This window comes from Callorhinus ursinus, unplaced genomic scaffold, assembly GCF_003265705.2.
Source record: "Callorhinus ursinus isolate GAN/ISIS: 27379988/994484 unplaced genomic scaffold, GSC_fseal_2.0 scaffold6, whole genome shotgun sequence".
Classification (NCBI taxonomy): domain Eukaryota; kingdom Metazoa; phylum Chordata; class Mammalia; order Carnivora; family Otariidae; genus Callorhinus; species Callorhinus ursinus.
This window is the reverse complement of record NW_027397068.1, coordinates 48,444,729-48,472,617: the sequence shown is the minus strand read 5'-3', so window position 1 is coordinate 48,472,617 and position 27,889 is coordinate 48,444,729. Positions and strand designations below refer to the sequence as shown.

The following is a 27,889-nucleotide window of genomic DNA, read 5'->3' as shown; positions in this document are numbered from 1 at the left end:
GAAAGATAATCTGCAGTTTTAAAATACCAAAACTAATAGTCTATGCAAAGTAAAATGGCTAAGAAAAACATGATATTCACCTTCATTACAAATCAAATAACTATAAATCAGAGTCCTTTTTTAGCCAATGAAATGAACAATTATTAAAAAGATTAATAATTACAAGTGTTGGTAAGGATGTAAGGAGAAACACGCACTTTCACACTGCCTTCATAGAAGTATATGCTCCTTTCTAAAAGGCCATTTAGATTAATCTACCTAAAATCAAAATGTGCATAATCTCCACTCCTGCAATTCAAAATTTAATAATTTATCTGATAGAAATTTTCACATAAGTGCATAAGGCTATGCATACAGAGATATTTATTTATTATAGCATTATTTGTAGTAGCAAAAATGTGCAAAGAACCTAAATTTCTGATAATAAACAATTGACTAAACATAACGCATTATGGTAAACCCAAGTGATATAAAATACTGATCAATTCTTTTGAAATTATGTAAATCCATCACGGAAATGCTTACTCTTAAAGCCTTCAGCCCCCATGTAAGCAGTCTATTCTGAGGCTATCATGCTGTAAGCCCAAATTATGCTATACATAGATCTAGATCACATGGGAAGGTCCTGAAACTACCTGAAGTGGGAGCGAGATGCCCAGCCAGCCTCTAGATGCTCCATCCCCTGCTGCTACAACTCTAGCCATCTGACTACAACCCCATGACAGACCCTGAGCCACATCTGCCCTGCCAAGCTTTCCCCAAATTCCTGACCCATCAAATACCATGAGAGGGTTTCGAATCTATGATGACCAGATACTGAGCAGAGAGGAATTTATCGAGCTGGAAGGACCAACTAGTACGACTCCCTGAACATGGGAGAGAACATGCTTAGTTTTCTTTCTCCCAAGATTTTATGCCTACATCATTCCCAAGGTCAAATGATCAATGGAGGAACGTTAAGAGTTGACTCTGCTTACAGCACACAAATGGCCAGCTTCATTCAGAGGTAATGATCTGGTTCTTCATCACTTCCCTGAAGGAAGGGAAATGCCTGAAATACACTCCACATAGCGACTTGGGGACATGAGTGATGGGATGTGTACTTTCCTTCCTTTGGTACAGGCACAGGGAATTTAGGCACAAACATTTCTGTTAGTTCACTCCCAATTTTCAAGTGGAAAATAGACTTTTGGTTATGAGTATCAAGAATATTAGCAAACATTTAGGGAAAAAATATAACAAGATGAGGCTGAAAGTCTGAAACATCTTGTAGTACCAGAAAGTAAATGAAGTGCTAAACACAGACACACACACACACACACACACACACACACAATGATGAGAGAGATGTCAAAAGGTATAAACTTTCAGTTATAAAATAAATAAGTCCTGGGAATGTAGTTAATGTACAGCATGGTAACTATATCGTTCCAATTTTAGTATATGTGCTGCCGAAGCGAGCACAGCATGGTAACTATAATTAAAAATACTCTGTTATATGTTTGAAAGTTATTAAGAGTACATCTTAAAAGTTCTTACCACAAGACAAAAAATTTGTAACTATGTGTGATGATGGATTTTAACTAGACTTACTGTGGTAATCACTCTGCAATATACACATATATTGAAACATTATGTTATACAACTGAAACTAATATAAAGTTATATGCCAATTATACCTAAATAAAAAAATTACAATCCAATTATCCAGTGTATGAACATCTCCATTTCACGACATTGTAACTCTCATAAATTAAAGCAACTTTTGTTTTCAACTATACTTCAATTTTAAAAAAGCCAACTATAATTTTAAAAACCTGTTAATCTATAAAGAAAACAATATTAGTAAACATTTAAGAGAAAAAAATAGGACAAGATGAGCCTGAAAGTCTGAAACATTTTGTAGGACCAGAAAGTAAGAAAGTGTTACACACACACACACACACACACACACACACACACACACACACACAAAGTGATGGGGTAGGTCGAAAGGACACGGGGGCCAACTCCCAATGGCCAAAGCCAGAACAATTTGAGCAAAAATACAAATAACATATTTTTGGATGACAGCCCAAAGTATAAAATAAATTTTGGTAAGTACAAACTAAAATAAATAAATGACTGAATAAAAAAGTAATAAGTGGGGAAGAACAGACAAATCTCCCATATAGAAGAATTCCAAATAATTTATGTAGATACTCCACCCTTAAGGTAGAACATACTCCAACAAAAGTGTTGGCTGGGATTCCAGAGTACAGGGTGGAAAAGTACAAAAAAGAGTATCTCTAGCAGTGAAGAACACTGAAAAACATTACCTCAGTGGTCTGCCTCCCAAAAGTGAACATTCCCACTATAATCATGAGAAAAATGTCAGACAAATAAATCCCAATTGCAGGACATTCCACAAAATACATGACTAGTATTCCTCAAAATTGTCAAGGTCATCAAAACAAGAAAAGTCTGAAAAACACAGCCAAGAGGAACCTACAAGAGATGCAGCAACCAAACGTAATGTGGTATTCCTGGATGGGATATGGGAACACCAAACAGAAAAGGTCATCCATCAGGGGAAAACTAAGGAAATACGAATAGAGCATGGACTTTAGTTAATGAGGCTGTACCAATATGGTTTCATTGGTTGTGACAAATGCACCACAGTCATGGTGAGATGTTAATCAACCCAGCTCTGGTTTCACCAAATTTTTCACTTTGCCCCTACTGCTCTCAAGGTGGTAGCAGGTTCTTTCTGTTGCCCTTTATGGGGCTGCCTCATTGCCACACCATCCCAATTTGGCTTTCAGTCCTTCCAACAGCTTTGCAACCTGTTTCTTATATTAAATTCTCTTGATGAAATTACCAAGTATGGCCTTTGTTTTCCTGATTGGACGCTGGCCCATACAGGAAGGGATCTCCCCTGCTCTCTCTCTCTCTCACACACACACACACACATCGCAAGGCATATCTAAAGGCATAATCTAAACTAAACTGAATATAAGCAAAGAACTTTCCATTTTGAGGATTCATTTGTTTCTAATTCTCTATCTACTAGATAAAAAAAAATACATTTTAATTAAGTCTTGCTTCAGTTGGATTTCAAGAAGAAAAAAAAATATCATTGCCCAAATAATCCTGGAAAAGGTTTATTTCTTTTGAAGCTACGATCAAGAAAGATATGTCATTAAATTAAAAGTACTATGAAATGATTTTAGAAAACAAAATGTTTTAAGTTAAGTTCATAAGACAGAAGAGGAAAAGTGGTTCATTTATGGGACAGGAGAGCCCTTTCTACCCTCAGGCCGAGGACAAAACAGATGGGCTAAAAGGTAAGGAGCCATGGATTTTATCCAAAAGACAGTTTTTCTTGCCTAGGCAGGTATCTTGCCTTCACAGATGGTGGGTCAGAGATAAAATACAAAAGGTGGAGAAAGGACATTGTGCTCAGGTAAGTTTATGTGATTTGTTTCTGTTTCCCCTCCCACCCCAAGTAATTTTTACACCATAATGACCAGAGCAACTTGTATTTATTTTTGAAAGATGGGCTGGGGAGAGAGGGGTAATAGACAACAAAAAAAGACAACTATCCAGAGGATTCCTGGCAATTCTTCCCAAGGACAGGAAATGGGAAAAACAAGGAGATAATACCGTGGTTACTCAATCACAATTACAGTGGAACTTAAAAACTGGTAGGGATACATGGGTTTATAATTTAGGATGGAACATAATTTAATGTGTCACCTTTTAATGCGTATATTTAGGCTTAGTCAACTTAATGACACTCAATTATTTGGATTAAAAAAAATCCTGAAATTACATTTGTAAGAACATTTACAAAGTAAACCTTTTGAGCAATTTCTTTTGTTCCAACAAATGTTTCTTGAACAAAGAACATTTGTTCTATGTAAATGTTCATTATTACTTGCTGGAAGAACTATAAAAGTAAAAAAAAAAAAAACCCCTATGAGGGCGCCTGGGTGGCTCAGTTGGTTAAGCGACTGCCTTCGGCTCAGGTCATGATCCTGGAGTCCCTGGATGGAGTCCCGCATCGGGCTCCCTGCTCAGCGGGGAGTCTGCTTCTCCCTCTGACCCTCCCCCCATCTCATGTGCTTTCTCTCTCATTCTCTCTGTCTCTCAAATAAATAAATAAAATCTTTAAAAAAAAAAAAAACCCCTATGATATCACAACCTTCTAGCAACAGAAGTTTGTAAGATGCTAATGTTCTCTTTGCCTCTATTGCCCGGTCTAGGGTCTAGTAGTGACTAACTCTTCGCTGTGGAACACTTGAAAAGTGGCTGGTGTGACTGAGGAACTGAATTCCTTTTTATTTAAACTTAATGTAAATTTTAATTTAAATAGATACTGTGGAATTTACAACCTAGCAGAAAAGATGAAGTAGTTATGAAACAGCCAAGTGAAAGTAAAAGCGTGTTCTTTCTTCACCCACCATGCTCTTTAATTTGTTCCTACTGATGTAGTTTTGGAATGTAGGTGAGTTGGTGTTGGTGGGGTGAGGTCCAGAGCCCATGAGTGAATTCTTGGGATGTCTTTGGTGCAATGTGGTAGGTGTATTAAATCACAGGCCCCGTGGGCAGAAAGAGCTCCTGGGTTATGAGGGGTGATGGATTATATACTTGGGAGTTAGGAGAGGTAAAGAAAAGGGAAGTTTTCTTTTGTATGCTGAAGAGGACCTACAAGATACTGGAGGCCTTGCCATCCTCAAGTTCAGGTTGTTCTTCCCTCGAGTAAAGCATGAACATGAAGATAGTTGGAAATTTCCTTCTGGAAGTTAGGTTATAGATAAGAATGCGTTTTTCTTGTAAATCACTAAGACATTTTGTAAACTGACAGAGGCTCCTGTGTTTTTGGACTGTGATCTCTATTAGTTAACCATTTGTTTTTTTCCTTCCCTTAGTTTTAGGGCAGCCAGGACTGTCTGAGGAATGTCACCCAGATCCCACCTTGGGTGGGGGAGGGGGTCAGCTTGTGCTTTGTCCTCAGCTGGCCTTCTGCTTCCTCATCACTACCACTAAAGCTAAAATGATCCTTACAAACTGTAAATCAGATTTTGTCACTAAGAATGAAAATAGAAATAAAAACAAACAGAAAAATATTTCACTGATTTCCAATTGCTCTTGCAACAAAAAGCAAAATCCATATGGCAGTCTGCAAGGCCCTGCCTGGACCTGGTCTCAGACCCCCTTTCCAGCCACGTCACCCATCACACACCTCTGCTTACCAGCCACCCTGGTCTCCTTCCAATTCTGGGTTGGACCATGCTCCCTGCTAGCCCAGGGCCTTCATACTTGGAGCCGCCCCCCCCCCTTCAGAAGCCTCTTCTGCTCACCAGTCACTTCCCCCAGGACACCTTCAACCTCATGGCCCTGGGTAAGGCTTTGGAGGCAGCTCTTATATCACTGCGGCAACCTGAGACAATCTTATAGATTCTTTGATAACTGTCTGATCCTGTGGGGATGGATAACTAGAGCAAGGAGGAAGCCTTTCCCTTCCCCTAGCCGCCATTTAGCCCCCAGCTTCTAGCAGGAGACTGCTCACACAGTAGGAACCCGAAATAGTTGTTAAGTAAATTACCCGCCCTAACAATAACAATCAACCCTAATCTAGCATCTACACTCTCTCAGGCACTTTTCTAATTATTTACGTATATTAATTCACTTAATCCTTAAACCAGTGAGGTAGCTAGCTACTGTTTTTAATCCCCACTTTACAGGTGAGGAAACCAAGGCACAGAGAAGCTAAGGGACCTGTCCAATGGCACAGAGCAGTTACTGACAAAGGTGAGTTTCAACTCCAGCAGTCTGGGCCTTAACCGCTAAACTCTATGGCTTCTATATGATTAAGTAGCAACTGAGGGCTTCGGGGACAGGGGAGATGGAGCCAAAGAGCAGCTAAGGAATGTTTCCCTGTGAGAGGAGAAACAGAGTCGGATCCCAGGGAGTGCCTGGTGTCAGGTAAGGAAAGGGGAGGTTAAAAAAAAAAAAATCACTCTTGGGGAAGAAAAAAGAAATAATCAATACAAAGTGTATCTGGAAAACAGAACAAGTCTGAGCTGACCATAATGGAAGGTACGTTTCAGCAGAGCTGGGACATTGTGGAACAGGCATCTTGAGATCCTGGCTGACTCTCAATTGGCACAGTACCATAAGAGCCGAAGGTGAAAATTATCTGAGTCCTTCGAATATCTAAGTCCAAGTTAGGCATACAACATATGCATGTCCCATATACTACAGAGGGACACAGAGTCCTACTGACGTGTGGGTCCCAGCCCGGACTTATCAGCCATCACGTGTGCTCCCTCTTACATCACACAATTGTGCCAATCCAAGGAGGAAAAGTGCTTCACATCGAGTCTGACAGAGTCAACTCTATAAAGGCATGTATAAAATCACCAAATACTTCCAAAGCTCTTACCATGCACAAGGGTCTACTCCAAGTGCTTGACAAATACTGACTGATCCGTGCCCACACATATATGTCACAGACCTCCAGGACTGCTGGGAATGGATGAAGCTGTTCATGCCCAGCTCCCATCTGGTAACACTGTTACTGAAGCAATGAGAAAGAGGCAGAAAGAAAACTGAGCTTAGGGGTGTGCCTCTCCCCTTGTACGTTATGTTTAGTAAAATTAATCATTTGGGCGCCTGGGTGGCTCAGTTGGTTGGGCAGCTGCCTTCACCTCAGGTCATGATCCTGGAGTCCCAGGATCAAGTTCCACATCAGGCTCCCTGCTCAGCAGGGAGTCAGCTTCTCCCTCAGACGCTCTTCCCTCTCGTGCTCTCTGGCTCTCATTCTCTCTCTCTCAAATAAATAAATAAAATATTTAAAAAAAAAAAAAGGAAAATTAATCATTCAACCATAAGAAAGAGACCTGAGCAGTGGAGGGGAGGCTGAGGAATGAATAAAACAAACAAAAACAAAAACAAAAAAGTGTTCTAAACTTTTTTTAATTCTTGGGGACTAAGTAAGTCTGAGGTATGAACAGAGATGCTTTCAAAGATTACCCCACGAACTCGTAAAATAAAAGTCTCAAAATCCTGTTCCTGAAAGGTTAAAGAGCTGTCTAGCAGTAACAAAATCTAATAATGGAATATAAATGAAAAAAAGGAAATGGAGCAGCATCTGAAGTATGACCCCATTTTTGTTAAAACGTGACACACACACAGAAAAGTCCTGAGGTAGAAAACCAAAACAATCAAAAAAATTATTAATAGCAGATAAGAAGAATGCAATCTTTCTTTTCTTCCTTATACTTTCCCACATTTTCTGAACTTTCTGTAATATGTACTATTTTTATAACAAGGGGGAAATACTATAAGCTCTCGATACTATACAAAGATTCTAGACCTAGAAGAAAGCCACCTAGTCCAAAACGCTTGTATTGTGGTTAAAGAAACTGAAAAGTCAGAGAAGCAAAGCAAATGTTCAAAAGTCACACAGCAACTAATTCTTGTGAGTCCAAGTTTCAGACTCTTTAAGTGCCCCTGTCTCCTAAAACTTGCTTGAATCATCCCAGGAAAATCAATGTTCTCTTTTCCTTTGAAAGTTTCCAAGAGATGACAAATGTGTAAATACTTTTATATATCAACATTCCTCACGTCTACTTCTTTCGAACTGATTGGGAAGGCATTTTAGCGTACAAGCCGAGTTGTTCTGTAGTTCCCTTGTTAATTCAAAGAGACAAGACCTGCATAGTATTCATAATGCTAACCACACCCTTCCCACCTGAATACACTTCATTCACCTGTTTCCTAGTCTCCAGAAGATTCTAATCTCAGTGATGATGCAGGGTGGCACTCTATAGGAAACCAATGTGTTTGGACAATGAAGTATTATGGAATAAACTCTGTGCCAAGGACATTTAATGTGATTCAATGCCACCTGAAAAAGCCCTGGCCCAAGATTTCTTTGTTTTGGTTTTGTGTCAGGGGTTCTGTTGATTGTTGAGAAGGTACTGGCAGTAGAAACTCTGACCTGAAGAATTCTATTTGATGGTGCAATGCTGAAGTGCAATCTGCTTGATACTCTGATAGATGGATGCTTGAACTGGAAGGAACATCCCCATTTTATCAGATCACAGCACAGCCAGAAGATTGGCACCGCCGAGAGCAATAAAGGGCAATTAAAGGACAAGCCAGGGCAGAGTAAGGAAGAGGGATTAAAAGTGCAAGAAGCAAATGAGAGCACAAGTCAGCTCCTGAGACACGGAAACTGTACACGTGAAGGGGGGGTGAGAGACCGTGTACGTCATGTCCTGTACGCACAACAAGGGCTATGGGCTACTTTAATCAAGGCACCCTGAGGTCCAAGGAAAGAAAGGGGCCAAAGGCAACCTAGCAGTAGCACCATTTCAACCCAAAGCCAACACAGTTGGAACAGTTAAGGAACATTTAGTAATTTTTTCTTAAGCATAGCATCATGTATGAAGTCTGTGGAAGCACAAAGGTGAATGAGCACCCCCAGCTAGAGAAATTCGGGTTGGTGTGCCTTCTGTACCACTTCGTCGTCCTTAGGAGCACTACTCCTCAAACTTTAATGTGTAGACAAATCCCTGGGGATCTGCACAAATGCAGGTTCTGACGCTGATATTCCAGTCTGCGGACTATACTTTGGGTAGCCAGGATGTGCATGCCGTCTGAGTAAGAAAAATAAAAATTTCAGTCACACCGAAGCTTATCAGTAATCACAAGAAAAACAACCACTTAGGGCACATTTTGTGTCCCACTTTGTATATGTTGTTTAATTTAATCCTCCTTACAACGTCCAGTAAGATTTGATCATCTGATATTCAGGAAACTTAAGTTATCTGCCTACATTCAAGCAGCTAATAACAGTTCCAGGATTTAAACCCAAATCTGTCTGACTTCAAAACTATTTATCAATAAGCTACAGGGATAAGATTAAGAGAATACTTAGAAATTCTTAGAAAGTCCCCCAAGTTTCTCTGAGCCATGATTTTTCATCTCCAACATGGAGATAATGGCAGAGCTGTGGTTTATACCAAAAAGAGGTAGCAGATGTGTATTTTGAAATGTAGAAACGACCTTATATAAAGACACAATAAGTCATAACTAGCTGATTCTTTTTATATGCCTAAATCTCATTTCTTTTTTTTAAGATTTTATTTATTTATTCGACAGAGAGAGAGCACAAGCAGGGGGAGCAGCAGGCAGAGGGAGAAGCAAATTCCCCCCGGAGCAGGGAGCCCAATGCGGGGTTCAATCCCAGACCCCCAGGATCATGACCTGAGCTAAAAGCAAATGCTTAACTGACTGAGCCACCCAGGTGCCCCTCATTTCTTAAAATAGCATTGAATGTAAACCTTTCCTTAAAGTCGATATCCTTAAAACTTTTGGTCTCAGAATTCCTTTATACTCTTAGAGAGGACCCTAAGAAGCCTTTTCAGACAATCATGGACATTCTTTAAAACCACACCAAAATTCTACAAGTGGTAATTTTGTAAAGGCAAAATGCAACATGAAACTTGAGACAATATTAATACATTTTTCATACTGTTACATTAAAATCTCTTAGTCTATCTTGCACTTTGAATGAAACTTATACCCATTCAGTTTTGTAAATCCTCCATTGGTCTCTTGGAAAACATGAGTTTATTGAGTTATGTAGTTCTTCCAAATGTTGACACAATGTCTTATACCTTATGGGAAAAAAACCACATTCCTTACTATTTCCACCAATTTCTTCAGAAAGGCCTTTTTTTAAAGATTGTATTTACTTATTCAAGAGAGAGAGTGAGAGAACACAAGCAGGGGGAGCAGCAGAGGGAGAGGGAGAAGCAGACTCCCTGCTAAGCAAAGAGCCTGATGGGGGACTCGATCCCAGGACTCCAGGATCATGACCTGAGCTGAAGGCAGACGCTTAACTGACTGAACCTCCCAGGTGCCCCCTTCAGAAGTCTTTAAAAATTGGGAAGTTATCGATCATACAATAGCAGATACAAGATTCTCCAAAATTCTAATTTTTGCCGAAAAGATTGGATTTTATCAGGGGCAACGGGTACCTTAATTTGTTTTCCTTGAAGTGACAAGCTAACAAGCATTTTGAGAAAATGTGTGCCAAATACTAAAGCCTGAATAAAAATGTGTCAATTGTTCTTTCAAATAAAAATGGTGTCCCGTGGTAGGGGGTATTGGGGGGGAGCAGCTAGTTCAGCTCACAACCCAATCACAGAGTTTCCCTCCAGAAAACCACAGCTCTGCAGTGTGCGGCAGACATGTGGATGTGTACTTCCCATTTCACACACTACAGAGATGTCCTTTAGAGTTGAGATTTAAGAAAATCTGCCTCATCCAGGACATTTTTACTGCTTTATCTAGTACACTTTTTTTTTATTATGTCATGTTAATCACCATACATCATTAGTTTTTGACGTAGGGTTCCATGATTCAATGTTTGCGTATAACACCCAGTGCTCCATGCAGAAGGTGCCCTCCTTAATACCCATCACCAGGCTAACCCATCCCCCCACCCCCCTCCCCTCTAGAACCCTCAGTTTGTTTCTCAGAGTCCATCATCTCTCATGGTTCTTCCCCCCTCTGATTTCCCCCCCTTCATTCTTCCCCTCCTGCTATCTTCTTCTTCTTCTTTTTTTTAACATATAATGTATTATTTGTTTCAGAGGTACAGATCTGTGATTCAACAGTCTTGCACAATTCACAGTGCTCACCATAGCACATACCCTCCCCAATGCCTATCACCCAGCCACCCCATCCCTCCCACCCCCCACCACTCCAGCAACCCTCCGTTTGTTTCCAGAGATTAAGAATTCCTCATAACAGTGAGATCATGTGATACATGTCTTTCTCTGATTGACTTATTTCGCTCAGCATAATACCCTCCAGTTCCAACCACGTCATTGCAAATGGCAAGATTTCATTCCTTTTGATGGCTGCATAATATTCCATTGCATATATATACCACATCTGCTTTATCCATTCATCTGCCGATGGACATCTTGGCTCTACACTCTATTAAGTGAAACTGATTTCTTTTTGGCGTAATCGCAAGTGCATGACCACACATGTAAGTGGGGCCGCCCATCGCCTGGACGCCTTCTAAGGTGACAGCAGTGGCACCTGCCCTTGCTTTAATACCATCAGTATAAATGTCAGCACTGTGAAAAGAGCAAATGACATCACGCTGTTGTTGTTAAAATCGTTTGGAATTCATGGTCCCCCTGAAAGACTTAACTTTGGACACCCCAGGGGCCCACCCACCGCACTTTGAGAGTGCTGCCTGAACTATTTTGGCTTTTGCAACTTTGTTCTACCTGTGCTGTCTTTTGCTTATAAACATATGTATTCAAAATAAAGGTAATCTGGAGCAACGGGAGATTCTATGTGGAAAACTTTCATAATGACAGTTGTACTTCTTTTGCTGCACAACAGCACCATAAAAACTGAGTTCCTTGCCACATCTCTCTCTCCATGACAGACCGTGGGCCCCAGATGCTTGCTAATGCCACATAGCTTTTCAAGGGAAAGAAATCAGCTTTAGGAACAAGCTACTTTCTCTGAAATATTTCCTGAAAACCATGCTCTTGAAGGATCTCAAACCACACCTGTGACAGAATGTTTGCCACCTAAATCCACGTAAAATCCTAAAATACATAAGATACCATCCTAAGAAGATGATCCATCCACAAATGAGATATGCTTGTGAAAATTCACTCCCTCCAACATGACTTTCTATTACGCCTCTCTATTTTCCTAGTCTACATTTAAAAATGTATTAAGAACGAAACTCAAATCAAGAAGATTTGAGTTTCCTTTCCCCCAAATTTGTATACATTGGAAGCTCAGAGTAACGTGTGATTACTGACATCACACTGATTAAAAGGCAAATGAATGGGATGCCATTAGCCATTAATCCAGAATAAAAACCTGTAGTTAAAAGCCCTTAAGGTGGCTCAGTCACTAAACGCCTGCCTTCGGCTCAGGTCATGATCCCAGGGTCCTGGGATCGAGTACCACATCGGGCTCCCTTCTGAGTGGGGAGCCTGCTTCTTCCTCTCCCACTCCCCCTGCTTGTGTTCCCTCTCTCACTGTGTCTCTCTCTGTCAAATAAATAAGTAAAATCTTTAAAAAAATAAAAAATAAAAAAAATAAAAGCCCTTTTGGTTATCAAAGTTTTCTACTTCCAAATTTCACCTGTAAATTTAACCCGTTTCTAGAAGTAGAGTAAATGAACCAACTACATCCGAATAACTTGAGGTACTTAATATATTATGCAGATTCTTTGGGTCCATTCCTATCTTAGTCTGCTCAAACTGCTGACATTGCAAAATGTCACAGACTGGGTGGCTTAAACCACAGAAATTCTTACATTTTAGAGGCTGGCAAGTTGCAGATGAAGGTGCTGGCCAAACTGCATCCTGGTGAAGACTCTTCTTCTGTCTTTCATGATGTTTCCACAGGACGCTTTCTTAGGGTGTGTTGGAAAGGGGCATGAGGGAAGGGAGGGAGACAGCTCACATCTCCTCTCCTCCCCTTTCTTAAAGCCCACTAAGCCCTTCATGACAGCCCTCCCTCACGACCTCAGCTAAGTCTAATCACCTCCCATAGGCCCCGGGTCCAAATATCATCACATTGGGGGAATTATGACTTCACCATATGAATTTGAGAAGGACACAAACATTTAGTCCATAACAATTTCAAGCCTTCCACACCACAACCTCTGGGAATAGAGCCCAGCAATCTGTTGTCCTTAACAGTTCCCGGCTGTTTTCCTAAGCACACTGCAGTTTGAGTAAACCTGATTGCACCCCTGTGAGCCTGTTTCCTAATCTGTAAACTAGGACTGATGAACACTATACTTTCCTATTTCAGAGTTGCTGATGTGTTGAGGATCGATTAAGAATATATGGGAAAATGCTTTCTAAAATTGCAAAGTGCTTTGTGAATCATCATCATCTAAACTGTTACCACCTACATTTCCACCAAATCTTTTTCTAAAACCTAAAAGTAGGAGAGCCTGGGTGGTTCAGTCAGTTAAATGTCCCACTCTTGATTTTGGCTCAGGTCATGATCTCAGGGTTGTGAGATCGGGCCCCGTGTTGGGCTCCATGCTGAGTGTGGAGGCTGCTTAAGATTCTCTCCCTCCCTCTCCCTCTGCCCCTCCCTTCCTCTCTCTCTAAAAAAAAAAAAAAAAAAAAAAAAATGAATAAGAATTATAAAAACCAAAAACTAAAAGTGAGGGACACCTAGGTGGCTCGGTCAGTTAAGCATCTGACTCTTGGTTTCGGCTCAGGTCACGATCTCAGGGTCCTGAGATCAAGCCCTGTGTCAGGCTCCCCACTCAGTGGGGAGTCTGCTTGAGATTCTCTCTCTCTCCCTCTAAAATAAATAATCTTAAGAAAAACTAAAAATGAAGGATAAAATGAAGATTATTATAGATGTTATCTTAATTCTTATAATTAAACCTCAAATAACTAAAATTCTCAGGAAATAGTGTTCTAGTTAATATGTAGCTGAACATTCTGGTCACTCTTTGGAAAAGCCCTTTTAAATATGTTGTTATACTTTATTTCTGTAGTAAATACATAACTTAGATTTTATTTGATGCCAAAGGGCTTTTATTTGAGTCAGCTTTCTGAATATCAGTTCTTGCTGCATAGGACTCAAGCTGAAAACTGTAATCTATGTTCTGCCTTGAACTCATTTGCTAAAAGGTTTCTTGTTTACTTTCTGTTGTTTGGGGATATTTTGTAGTTGATAAAGGCATGTTTATTTTAACCAAAGGTAGATCTCTAATTACAAGTTATATTCCAAAAGCTTAGATGTTCCTAAATCATTTGAAATATGAAATGCCTCTTCTACTAAAAAAAAAAAAATTATAGACCACAATTAAGTTCTCTAACTTGTCCAAAATGCCCATAATACAGATGAAATACATTTGCCAAATGAGTTAGAAGTTACAGGGGTATTTTGCAGTGAAATTTATCAAACTCAGTCTGATCTTGCCATTTGCAACAACGTGGATGGAACTGGAGGGTGTTATGCTGAGTGAAATAAGTCAATCAGAGAAAGACATGTATCATATGACCTCACTGATATGAGGAATTCTTAATCTCAGGAAACAAACTGAGGGTTGCTGGAGTGGTTGGGGGTGGGAGGGATGGGGTAGCTGGGGGATAGACATTGGGGAGGGTATGTGCTATGGTGAGCGCTGTGAATTGTGCAAGACTGTTGAATCACAGATCTGTACCTCTGAAACAAATAATGCAATATATGTTAAGAAAAAAAAAAGATAGCAGGAGGGGAGGAATGAAGGGGAGTAAGTCGGAGGGGGAGATGAACCATGAGAGACGATGGACTCTGAAAAACAAACTGAGGGTTCTAGAGGGGAGGGGGGTGGGGGATGGGTTAGCCTGGTGATGGGTATTAAAGAGGGCACGTTCTGCATGGAGCGCTGGGTGTTATGCACAAACAATGAATCATGGAACACTACTTCAAAAACTAATGATGTAATGTATGGTGATTAACATAACAACAAAAAATTTTTTAAAAAGTACAAAAAAATTTATCAAATTCAGTCTGAATATAAAACTGTTTTCATTTACCATTAATGCTGGTATCTGAGAAAAAAGTAAGCTGGGGGACAATGAGAAGGCGATAGATAAAAATTTCTGTTACTATTCTAAATGGGTCAGTGGTCCTCAGTTCTTTATTATACAGAATGCATAAGGTCTCTCAACATGGCCATTAGGGATTCTCTTCAGAATGATGAATAAAGGAGGCAGGGGACAGCAAAACCGAGTGTCCAGAGTGAACTGAACAAGCGGAATGCAAGGGAATAAAGAAAACGTTGAAAGGATGGCTGTGTATCCACGGAGCAGAAACCGCTGAGGTATCAATGGTGAGAGAGAGAGAGAGAGACCAGAATGGGACTCAGAGCAGAAAGGAAGTAATTGAAAGCAATGCTGAAGAAAACAGTACCCCGCAAAAGCCACGAAGACTGAATGTGGGGTATGAGAGCAAAGTCACCAACACAGAAGAGGCCTCAATACACGTGAAGCCGACTCTCATCTGTACCTGCAGAATGACCTACCCTGTGCATGCCTGATGGCCACACCTGGGTCGTTTGTACCTAAGAGGATGGCCAACAGTTGGATCCTGCTTCTGAATTCAAGTGATCACAGAGGCCTTGCTTGACCTGTCCTAAAGCATGTTGGCCTTGGCTGGAAACTTTGGTTTATAGCTCCTTCACGGCCTCTTCCATCTCCCAAGGCCCTAATGAAATGATATCCCAGTTTTGACCTCATCCCTGAATTTCTACCCAAGCATCGTATCTATTAGCGCATCTATATTTAGATTCCTGACTTTCAACTGGTCATATGGGTCTGTGGTGAGATAGTCAGTTTTCCAATCTTGCTCTTTTCCAGGGCAAAGTGTCGCTCGGTCTAAGTAAAAATGCAGTGCATTCACTCATTCAACCAAAAGCCGATACTGAATGTCAGGCACTGTCTGAGGCCCAGTGGTAAACACAACCATCTTGCTTGCCTCCTAGGAATGTTTGATTCATTTTATCACAACATGTGAGACAAATACCAAAAGGGGCAAATGGGAGACTTCTCTGGCCTCTAAGATGCTCTGGTCATTCTGAAAGATGCTAAACTATGGCTGGAGGATATTAAACTTTACAAACCAAAGAGAAATGTCGATTCCAAGTCTGATTAAGAGCAGAGAATTAGGGGCACCTAGTGGCTGTCAGTTAAGCGTCCGACTCTTGATTTCACCTCAGGCCCTGATCTCAGAGTTGTTAGACAGAGCCCCGCATCGGACTCTGTGCTCAGCGTGGAGTCTGCTTGAGATTCTTTCTCTTCCTCTCCCTCTGCCCCTCCCCCCCGCTCAGGCTCTCTAAATAAATAAATAAATTTCTTAAAAAAAAAAAAAGAGTAGAAAATTATCTTGAATGTTCTCCAAACTGTATTTTAGAGATAAGACAATGTGTTGTAAAAAGGGGAGAAGAGCTTACCGAATTAGTAACTTTCATACCCAAACTTCTGATAAACAAGGGCAACCTCTGCCACTTACAAAGAACTCTTTCACTGAAAGGTGAAAGTAGTCTTTAACCACAAACACCCACACATAAAGCCCTTTTCACATACACAGGTATACGTATTCATAAGCACTGCAGAAGGTCACAAACACAAAATAACACTGTAGAAGGACTCACTGGTCAGTGGAAAAATGTACTGCACTGTGGTTGAAAATTCTCTGCCCTTTAAAATGATACCAGGGAATAAGAAGGATTATTTCAAATAAATCTTCAAGTCTAACCGCAGTGGAAGTCAAAATTTCAGTTCAAAATTTAATTTGGAACTAAGGAAAGACATCCAGTATTTAACACATCTACTGGAGCATATACAGAGAAATACTTCTACTTGCCCTCTGAGTTTTCTGCAGTCTGGCTTAGTGCCTGGGCATGAGCATTTCCAGGGCCCAGGACCAAAAGCCACCAGAGCCTGCAATTCTTTCCCTGGACTCAACACCACTTCCCTTCTTCATCCACTCTCACATTACTACATCATTTAAGCGTATCTGAAATTTCTTCAGAAAAATGCAAGAGTTGCCACTGATTATCTCTCTGGAAAGCAACTCTTGTAATAATTATCCTGCTAGATAAAAACTGTGTGGCTGAGGACCAGATCAGTGGTTGGCCTCTAGTAATCCCAACCCTGGATGCAGTCAGTCAATTTATTTCTTCAGCTTTATGAAAAGTGTGTTGATGTTTAACCTGAAAAAAGGAATCCCATAATTGCAGCTCCTTTCTAGAAGATTTGTCCCAGAACTTTTTTTTTAAGATTTTATTTATTTATTTATTTATTTATTTATTTGAGAGAGAGAGAATGAGAGACAGAGAGCACAAGAGGGAAGAGGGTCAGAGGGAGAAGCAGACTCCCCGCTGAGCGGGGAGCCCGATGTGGGACTCGATCCTGGGACTCTAGGATCACGACCTGAGCCGAAGGCAGTCGCTTAACCAACTGAGCCACCCAGGCGCCTGTCCCAGAACTCCTTGATGTCAATTGTCAAATTCCTTCTGGAGACTTTTCCCTTTAGAAGTGCATCATTTGGTGGGGAGGGGGGAAGTAGGGTATTGAAGTAGGGAAGAAAAAGAAGAATGGGTAAAAGGTTTTCACATTCACTTGCGTTACTAATTAAGATTACTAATTAAAACATAGCAATGAGTTTAGGTGTATATTTAATGTCCCACAGTATTTCATCAAAGACATGAGGTAAGAATTCTTTGCTGATTTGTGTTACAGCAAAAGACCCCACCTAATGGAATAAGAAATATTCATGATTATACTACTTGTGAAAGTAAGACCTAAGACACTTCCATGTCCAGTACCCAGTTACATCATCAGAACACAGTGGAATGCTGTTTGACCAGCTGATTGCACATGTCAAAGACTGAAATGCATGTTTCAAAGGTAGACCTTTGCTGATAGCTATTGCGGATCTATAAGTAAATGAGTAGGAAAGATTTAAAAACTGAATATAGCAATTGGCAATTTAGCAAGCTTCAAAGGCTATAGGCATTTAGAAATGATTTCACATTAGAGTTGCACACAGATTCAATGTACAATTATTGAATACCTGGTAGTGTGCTAAACACCTGAAAATATGGATACTAAATAATTTTAGTGATCATGTTATAAAAGCAAAGGTCTCCCATTAACAGAAACAAAAAAAAGGTGACTCAAAAGTCCAAAAGTAAGTTCTCATCCTGATGCAAAAATATATGTTGAGATATAAACATTATGTGGTTTGTGACTCTCTGAACCTTAGGCTTAAGTTTTAATTACTAAGCATATGACATCATCTCTTTAGTCTAGGAATGTTGGTTCCCCAAAGTATCGTAACATCTCCATGATACCTAAAATATAGTGAAAATGGAAATGTTTATGAAAGGAAAGCAGATTTCAAATATCAGAAAAGATATTCTCTACACAGCATTGTTCAATCATAAGTGATGTTACTTCTATATAATGCATAAAAATGATTATGTCTACTTGTAATTTTCAATTTACTTCCCCACAAACATTGTTCCCATTGGATCCTCATAATAATCCTATGCAATGGGCAATGGAGGTGATGTCCTCATTTTAACAAATTAAGAAATTGAGGTTTGGGAGACTTATACAAGGCCTCAGCGATTACTAACTAAACCAAGAACCCAGGCTCTGACTCTCAGCCCAGCACTTCCTACCATAGGAATGAAAACCCCCACATTTCATCAAAAGGACTGTGGATCTTGCAACTGTCAAAATAACAGAGGAATAATGGCTACTTTTGTTAGCAACAAAAACCGTGTAACCTACGGTTAAGAGTGGACAAATAATCGTCAACATTTCTTCACATTCGCATAACATGAATATTGATGGAATTTCTCTAACAGCTGCAAGGAAATTCCTAAGCAGAGCCAAAAGAAAAGGCATTTCCTAAAGTTCCTGATAAAATTTAAAGAACTCTGTTCAAGCTTTTCAAGTGAAATCAGTTAATGCAAAGAAAGTCATCAATACTACCCCCAGATTCGCCCAAAAAAGATTAAAAAGGGGTAAAAAAAAAGTTGTCCTTTTCTAAGACCAACAACTTTCGGGGGTAGGGTCATTTTTCCCTTCTAAAATCTTCCTACTCTGCTGGGGGACGAGATGGCAATTTTAACAGCCTGGTTTCCTAAACGCGGCCCTTAGAAGCATCCGTGGCACAAGGGGAGCGCGAACCACTACCCGGGGGTAAAGAGCAGGAACAGAGCGGGGAGCAGGTCTGCGCGCCCGCAGGCGAACGCGTGCAGACGAAGAGGAGCGGCCGCAACGCTGCCTCTCTCCGGGCCTCCGGTGCTGACCGCGCTCGGCTCCCAGGAGCCGGGCGCCGCCCTCCCCGCCCTCCCGGGCGCCTGGCCGGGCCGCGGACCTACCAGCGAGAGCACCTTATAGGTGTTGGGGTCTTTGGCCGTGCGGGCGCGCGCCGCCTTCTCCAGCGGCTCCTCCCCCACCTCCATGGGGGCCAGCAAGGACTCAGCCGCCTGCCCGTCCCCGGGCGCCGCGGCGGCGCGACCGACGCTCGGGTCACGGCCGTTCCCCGCCGGGCCCTCCCGGGGAACGCGGCCGCCCTCGCCGCCGCTGCTCCCGCCCCCCTCGCAGCCCTCGCGCTCCATCGTGCCCCCAGCGCTCCAGCCCCGCCGCCCTGTCGCGCCTTTAATAGGCTCCGCGCCCGCTTCGCCCCGCCCCGCCCCGCCCCGCCCCGCCCCGCCCGCCGCCGCGCCCGCCCCTCCCCGCCAGACCCTTGGCTCTGTGCCCGTCTCCCAGCGCTAGAAGTGAGGGGAAAGCAACTCAACGCCCCGGATTATTTGGCTTCCTGTCTGATTTCGGGCACTCTGCGTGTCGGTTATTTTGGGTCCTGTACGTGGGCGCGTCTTCAACTTCCCCCAAAGCCTTCCCCTCCCCGCGCCCCGGGCACCTTCCGAACACTTGCAGGAATCGCCCTGCGTGGCCTCGTGGCGCGGGCTGGACTGGAATTGCAGTGTGGTCTGCAGAGGGCATGAGATCATGGGGCCCCAAAATAGAGCGGGAGGAGGAGAAGAAGGATGCAGCCGAGGCCGGTGCAGCTTCTCCACGGCGGGAGAGTGGAGTCGGGCGGACCTGTGTTTCTACTGCGACGTTCCAATAGGCTGGAGGGGGTCGAGGGTGGGACGAGGCGACCTTCTTTTTCTCCTGCGTAGAAGCAAGCGAGAATTCCCTCAAAACCCTTGCTACCCACTGCCACTCTACTCTGGGAAAGGAATAACCAACCTTAAAATACCTGGTGTAACTAAAGCACTCATATATAAGGGATACTTCGTTTTCCACGGTTGTACGTAGTTTCTGGGTTTTTCTCGCTGATCTTGCCTTAATATATTTACTTACTAGTTCCTGTAGACTTTCTGTGTTGAAGGCTTCAAAGTGCCGATGTTGCCTCATCCTGAGGTTGACGCTGATACTTGGTTAGCAGTATTGAACATTTTAGCACAGTCTGAAATACTTTGATACTTTATTTTTGAACTAGGACATGAACGGTAAGCTGTAATTCTTGATGGGTTTTGATTCACCTTTGACTCTACAACTTTTACTTTTCCTTCCTCATCAGAAAAACCACAAGTGTGTACTGAAGTGATTCTTGTCTGTCAAGGGGAAGCCAGTGACTTTGAACTGCTTTGCAATACCAGGGACTGACTCTGGGGACCAAAGAAAGTTATACATTCCAAAGACAATTGCCAATTCATCTTGACTACGCGGATGTATACAATTTTTAAAAAAAAAAAAAACTGAGGATGGATATTTAACAGATATAAAGTGTGTGTTATTCCCTTTAAAATAGTCAATTTAAAATGCTTTCCATTTATACTGACTCATTCATTCATTCATTTATTCAATAATGAATCTTTCAATTCAATCTTTTGGCCTCCCAACTATGTATACCATACCAAAGATGAATAAAAGTATATATTTCCCAAGTAGTTGAAGGGGGTAAAGACAATAAATAAACAAAAAAATTAAAACCCTAGTCCTGTATGCATAATAGAGTCACAAATAAGATATTTTGAAAGTTTAGTGGAAAGGTAACTGACATCTGGAAGAACTAAAGGCCATCCCTCAAACATGACTGAGCTCCTTTTCTTTTTTCTTTTTTCTTTTTTTGTTTAATTACCTTTGAGTCAGCTTACAAACCACCGAAGAGAAACAGGTTTTCACTATTTCAGTCACACATATTTTTTACCCCAAACTTGCCTCCAGATTTTCCTTTAACTGTTTCCAAAAATCAGATTCAAGGACAAAGATTTGTGCCACAAAGACTGGTCAAATGAGTATCAAAACTTCTAAAGGAAACTCAACAGTGTGGCTTTGAACCTGACCAAACAAATGGAATCAGTATATTGATCATAACCATCCCAAGGCAAAGAATCACTCTCCAGGCTTCACCCATAGGAAAAGTGAGCATATAGAGTGAGTCTGCAGAGGTACAAACTCAACCTTCATCAGTGAGTGAGGCACCCCTGCAGGTGACCTGTGGGCTCTTGTTACAGGGGTGAGGATTTACTCAGCAGGATCCTGTGCCCATTGTGGCCAGATAGATTTCTCAAGAGAAACAGGAAATTTAGATGTTTGTATGACTTCTCCAGATTGCAAAATATTGTCGACAAAATTCAGAAAAACTATGTCTTTAAACATTCGAAAAGCCAAACAAAATGTAACACATCTGCAGGGTGGGCCTGGCAAAGAGGCCACCAGGATGTGGCCTCTGCCTTATGCTCAGGCCTCCGCTGGAGCCAGTCGGGACTTCTGTGAGTAACTATAAAAGAATGGGTCGATTGAGTATGCCAGTCATCTTGCTTAAGCTACAGACACCACAACGCCTGTAGTGATGTCTTGCCTGGGTCTTGTTTCTCTTCCAAATAGTCTGAGGAATAGCTTCACTCTCCAAACTTTCCTGGTTAGCGCAAGGTTAATAATGACTGTTTCATCTTCAGTCCTAAACAACTCTGCTTAAAGGATGGAAGACTGTAATCTAGTACAGCAGTAAAGATGAGAGGCTAAGAGTTTATAAGACTCCTTAAGTTTTATTCTACAGAAATATTTAAACTCTTTTCCCTCAGTGCCTGAAACTTGAGGCACAGATAAGACCAAAACACCAAATAAAACCAACTTATCTGTGTTTGAAGGATGACTTCTCAATGCGAGGAACAGTTCTTCTTGGCTTTGAAAAATGGAAATTATTTTAGTAATTATTTTACCAGCTGTTCCAGAGCTGATCCAGCTTTCTCCAATTCCCAGTAATACACAAAAGACATCTAGCCCAGTCAAAGAAGAAAAAAAACACATGGCTTTTTAATCTTTGTGAGACGTAAAAAAAAATTATTTTCCATGCGTTAATTTATTTTTAAGATTTTATAAAGCATCCTTTCTCTTTCCTTTTTGTAAGCACAAACATACGCTCTCTGGGAGAAGCTTGGGTAACTATGTGACCTTGTACTGATTACAAGAACTCTCTGAGTCTTGGCTTCCTCATTTATAAAATGGTGTTACAAATAATAGCATAAAGCTACACAGCTTTCTCCAAATGCCAACAAAACGTGTAACATTTCCCCAACTTACACAAAAATTTAAATGTCTCCTTTCCATATTTAAATCACTCAACTCACACCCCTAAAAGAATAAAACAATGTCATTTTCGCATACACAATGCATGATTTATACTTAATTTCTGGAAAGGTTTGAGAGCTGCCAGTGAAAATGCATCTACAAAGGGAGAGCCCGGGGAGTCAGGAAGGGATGCTTACCCCTCTGGGATGGAGGAGAGATGGCTTGTTATCAGGCAGGTAGCAGAATGAGTGAAGTGAACCCTGAAGTGTAAAGTGCAATTGAGAGTAATAGAAACTGGGGAAACATGGAAAGCACATATCCCATCTAGAGGGAGCTGCTGTCCAGGCCTTCACTTTCTGGTTGTCTGCAGTCTCTGCCACTCCCGTTGTCCAGCAAAACCTCGGGTTGCCAATAATCTGAACGTGTATGTCTGCCACTTTGCTATTTGCTTTCTATGTGCCTCATGTCTTTTCTTTCCCTCTGTTCCTCCTTCACCTCTTTAAATTTGTGATAATTTTTTTATTATACCAGACTAATTCCTCTGTTAAATTTTAGCTTTTTTAAAAGTGTTTTTCTGGGTGCCTGAGTGGCTCAGTTGGTTAAGCGACTGCCTTCGGCTCAGGTCATGATCCTGGAGTCCCGGGACCGAGTCCCACATCGGGCTCCCTGCTCAGCTGGGAGTCTGCTTCTCCCTCTGACCCTCTTCCCTCTCGTGCTCTCTATCTCTCATTCTCTCTTTCTCTCAAATAAATAAATAAAATCTTTAAAAAAAAGTGTTTTTCTTAGTCGTTGCTCTAAAAGTTCTAATAGGCATCTTTAACTTACCATCTACTTCAGATTGATACTGCCTTAATTCTGGTAAAATATAGTGTTTTTTTCTGCAATACCTTTCCATTATTTTTTTAAGATTTCATTTATTTATTAGAGAGAGAGAAAGAGAGAGCAAGCACAGAAGTGGGGGGGGGGCAAAGGGAGAGGGAGAAGCAGACTCCCTGCTGAGCAGGGAGCCCAGTGCTGATGCTGGACTTGATCCCAGGACCCTGGGATCATGACCTGAGCCAAAGGCAGATGTTTAACCGACTGAGTCACCCAGGCGCCCCCATTTCCTCATCCTTTTTTCGCTATTAGTCTTATATATATTAATCTATATGAGTTATAAAGCCAATGATGCAGTGTTATAATCATTGTTTTAAGCAACCATGTTTTTTAGAGAAATTAAGAGACCAGAGTAAATGCACACACGTACGTACACACAGATTTTTTCCCGCTTGAATATGAGTCACTTTTTCTTGTCTCTTTGCATGTATTATAATTTTGGGTTGAATGCTGGTCTTCCAGGTACTGTGTTATAGCAACTCTGGATTCTGATTATTTTTCTGACATTTTTTAATACTCCCCTGGACTTAGAGCTACAGATTTGTCCTGCTGTTTTCTGCCTTTGCCATTTTCACACCTCACTACCAACCCCACCAAATCAAATCCACCCCTCTGGTGGCTAAAGCCTGGAAACTCTCACTATTCTTATCCAAAGCCCTAGTAGCTTTTCAAGAATAAATGCTTCTCAACTTGTCTGCCATTAGTCAATTTACAGAACCCTGAAATTATTGTTATTGAGAGTTCTGTCTACTTTTATACTTGCATTTGGTGGAGAGAATTTGCAAATCTTTTTAGCTGACATAGCTGGAAATCCATTTCAGATTTTTAAGTTAATTCTGGAAATTTAGATATTTATTTAAATTTTTCAATATTGGCAACTGTGAGGCGCCTGGGTGGCTCAGTCAATTAGGCATCTGCATCTGACTCTTGATTTCGGCTCGGGTCATGATCTCAGGGTTGTGAGATTGAGCCCCACGTCAGGCTGCATTGCCCTGTGCTGAGCCTGCTTGGGATTCTCTCTCTCCCTCTTCCTCTGCCCCTTCTCTTGCTCTTTCTCTCTCTCAAATAAATAAATAAATCTTAAAACATGAATAAATATTGGCAACTAAGTCAATATTTTTAAAGACACATGGGGGCCAACAAAATGTACCTGAAAGATTCAGTGAACCATGGGCTCTCAATTTGCAAACTCTATCCTAAGCATTTGCCAAGTGTGCCTGCAAAGCACTGAAATTCTCCCTCAGTTTTCATTTTAGCACCAGGCTAAAAATTCCCTGCCTCTGCCCATGTCCACTCCATAGAGGCTAAATCACAGTATCTCAATCCCTTTGTATTTCTTTGAGATAACTCAGTGACTGGGGTAACATGTAGAGTCAACTGTGTATTGAGCAGAGTTAAAGTGTGAAGAAGGGATCGGTTCCCCAATATATAATCAGTGTGTTGTTCTAGAAGAAAGGAAATTGGATGCTAGAGAGCAAAAATGACAAATGTCCACTATAACCTCTTTCGTGCCTTAATTACTATTGGAACTCTCTAAGCACTGTGAGGTCTCCATGGGCAGTTTCATCCAAGATAACAAATTGCTACTTAATGATTGTGGGCATTATGCCTGCTCTTTAGAAGTCTCTTTATTTTAGTAAATATGTGTAGAAAAGACACAAATGTATACATTAGTATTCAGATGCACAATATATATATAAATAAATGATCTTGTCTCCTCATTGGGTAACTAGGGATTGAGGTGATCACGGGGCAACCTAGCTCATATTATTTCAATCCTTTTCAGTATCTTTGGGGGTAACTCAGTGTTTGGGTGTAATTGTGCCCATTCTTTCTGTTTGCTCCCATATCTCTAGTCCCCAGGATGTTTGTTGGCAGGGGTTAAACAGAGCTCTCATTAAGCATGTGGGAGAGACTTGCATTGGCTTGCTTCTTTAGGGGCTTTTCTTTGGACTTTTGCTGATCTATGTGGGCAATGTCAGGTCTGATCTGGTCTCTGGGCACATACACTTATCTCTTCTGAAATGCTGTTGGTAAATGTCTGACTTGTTTTCTTGGCTCCAACAAAGCTCAGAACTTCTTTATATTTGATTAAACTCAACCTCAACCCATGGTAGGGTTACAGATACTTCCCAGTTCAGCCACATCCTCCATCCAACCATGGTCTGAGCTCTTTATATTTGACTCTCTGAGTTAGTGTCACCTTATCTTTAGCTGTAAGGTTTATAACATAACTCCATTGGCTCTCCGTTCAGTACTTTCCACATCCCCATAATGTATGCAGGAACCTGTGAATTGTTCCCTTTGTACAGGAAAGCCAATGAAAGCTTCAGAGTACTCCTCAGATTCCGCCTAACTATATTAGTGAGGAGAACAATCTGTCAACAGTTCTTCCCAGAGGTTCCATCAGGAAGTAGAATAAATGCATCTGTACTTCAGGCTTTCTATATGGCCTGCCTAATGCTTACCCCTATCCAAGATTTCAGCTCACAAAAGGTAAAGCCTAAAGGACGTGTAATTAGCATAAACATAATTTGAATTTCAGAAAAAGATGGGTGTGGAGTTTAGAAAAAAACTATTTGAAGAAATAATAGAACAAAATAATTGAATAAATGGGAGGCCTGGGTGGCTCAGTCAGTTAAGTGTCTGCCTTCGGCTCAGGTTATGATTCCAAGGTCCTGGGATCATCGAGCCCTGCGTGGGGCTCCCTGCTCGGTGGGGAGTCTGCTTCACCGTCTCCCTCTCCCTCTATCCCTCCTCCTGCTTATTCTCTCTTTCTCTCTTCAAATAAATAAATAAAATCTTTAAGAAAAATGGTAATTGTTGGGGTGCCTGGGTGGCTCCGATGGTTAAGCTTCTGCCGTCAGCTCAGGTCATGATCCCAGGGTCCTTAGATCGAGCCCCACGTTGGGTTCCCTGCTGAGAAGAGTGGCAGGCAGAGAGAGGTGCTCCTCTCATTTAATCTTTTTTAAAATAGAATTCATTTGAGCAAACTTAATGACAACTTCTCATGTGGTTGGCAGCATGTATAGAAGTAAGAGACACGATAACACAACAATTGCATGCAAGATGGGAGGCTGACATGGAAATTTACTGTTGTAAATTTCATACCCTATATGGTGAAGTGATATGGGATTAACGGAGGTAAGTTACGACAGCTCAAAGCTGTATAGTGTAAACTTTGGGTCAACTACTTATAAAATAAAACAAAGAGCTAATATGCCAATATTGGAGATAAAATGAAATCATAATTTATTCAAATTAACCTAAAAGAGAGGAAAAGAGGAAAAAAGAAACAAAAGATGAGAAAATAGAAAATAAACAATATGGTAGATTTAAATCTACTTACATTGACAATAACCTTAAAAACAAATGGGTTAAAATCTACCTTAATTAAAGGGAGAATTTCCATATTGAATAAAAATGCAAAACCCAACCTTATGCACAAGATACCCACTTTGACAGTAAATACAGGTAGGATGAAAGAAAAAGATGGAAAAAATATACCATGCAACACTGATCAAAAGAATGCTCACATGTTATAATACTATTACACAAACTAGTTTTTAAAAAATTACCATGGATATTGGGGAGGGTATGTGCTATGGTGATCGCTGTGAATTGTGTAAGACTGTTGAATCACAGACCTGTACCTCTGAAACAAATAATACATTATATGTTAAAAAAAAAAAAAAGAAGAAGAAGAAGATAGCAGGAAGGGAGAAATGAAGGGGGGGAATCGGAGGAGGAGACGAACCATGAGAGACTATGGACTCTGAGAAACAAACTGAGGGTTCTAGAGGGGAGGGAGGTGGGGGGATGGGTTAGCCTGGTGATGGGTATTAAAGAGGGCACGTACTGAATGGAGCACTGGGTGTTATACGCAAACAATGAATCGTGGAACACTACATCAAACACTAATGATGTAATGTACAGTGATTAACATAATAAAAAAAGATACATAAGTCATAGGGATTTACAGTGCAACCTGATGACTACAGTTACTACTGCTCTATGGTGTATTTGAGAGGTGTTAAGAGAGCCAATTTGAGAGTTCTCATCACAAAGAAAAACCTTTTCTTTCTTTTCGATTTACTTTATTTTTGTATCTCTAAGAGATAATGGTGGTGAACTAAACTTACTCTGGAAATCGTTTCAAGATATATGAAACTAACATCATTATGCTGTGTACCTTAAACACACACAGTGCTCTATGTCAATTATATCAATAAAACGGGGGCGACAAATATTTTCATATTCAAAATGACCATTCAATATGGAAATTCTCCCTTTAATTAAGGAAAGTTGACGTGGTAAAAAGAATGACACGTAAACAAACCTGAAAACAGCAGAACCTAAAGTCATTAGATTATGATACGGATAAAAAAGATCTAAGCCATTTGCTTAAAAAGTGGTATTCTGAGTTTAAAAATCAGTGAATTCAAATTAAAGTAGATGAATAGAATTTTAAATTTGTGTTATATTTAAAAAATTGCTCAAGGAATAAAATGTCTTAATCAATTGACTCTAAAAATTACCTTTTCAAAAAACTTTTCCTGTTTTGTCAATTTCAGATTTTAAGCTTTTACATTCACACAGAATGAGAACATGTTGTTTGATCAAAGTTGTCTCAAGGAAAACGGCTGAAATAAGATGCCTGAGATAGGAACTAAATGGAAGAGTATAAGTGGCAAGACAAAATTGCCCTGGGTTCATTTCTCCATAATTGCAGTTCTTAAATATAATTTATTTTGGGGGTGCCTGGGTGGCTCAGTCGTTAAGCGTCTGCCTTCGGCTCAGGTCATGATTCCAGGTCCTGGGATCAAACCCCACATCGGGCTCTCTGCTCGGCT

General features: G+C 40.9%; 1 protein-coding gene across 2 annotated transcripts in view; it reads right to left on the bottom strand.

The window, feature by feature from the left end:
• ENPP1 (ectonucleotide pyrophosphatase/phosphodiesterase 1) overlaps nucleotides 1-19,198 on the bottom strand; it is a 73,579-nt gene extending 54,381 nt beyond the window's left edge. Inside the window, exon 1 of one of the 2 annotated variants that reach the window (XM_025865519.2) lies at nucleotides 18,959-19,198. In XM_025865519.2, coding sequence (XP_025721304.1) covers nucleotides 18,959-19,198 — 240 coding nt within the window. The remainder of the gene's footprint in view (nucleotides 1-18,958) is intronic. The other variant, XM_073893944.1, reaches the window with a different exon arrangement.
• Nucleotides 19,199-27,889: the final 8,691 nt, after the last annotated feature.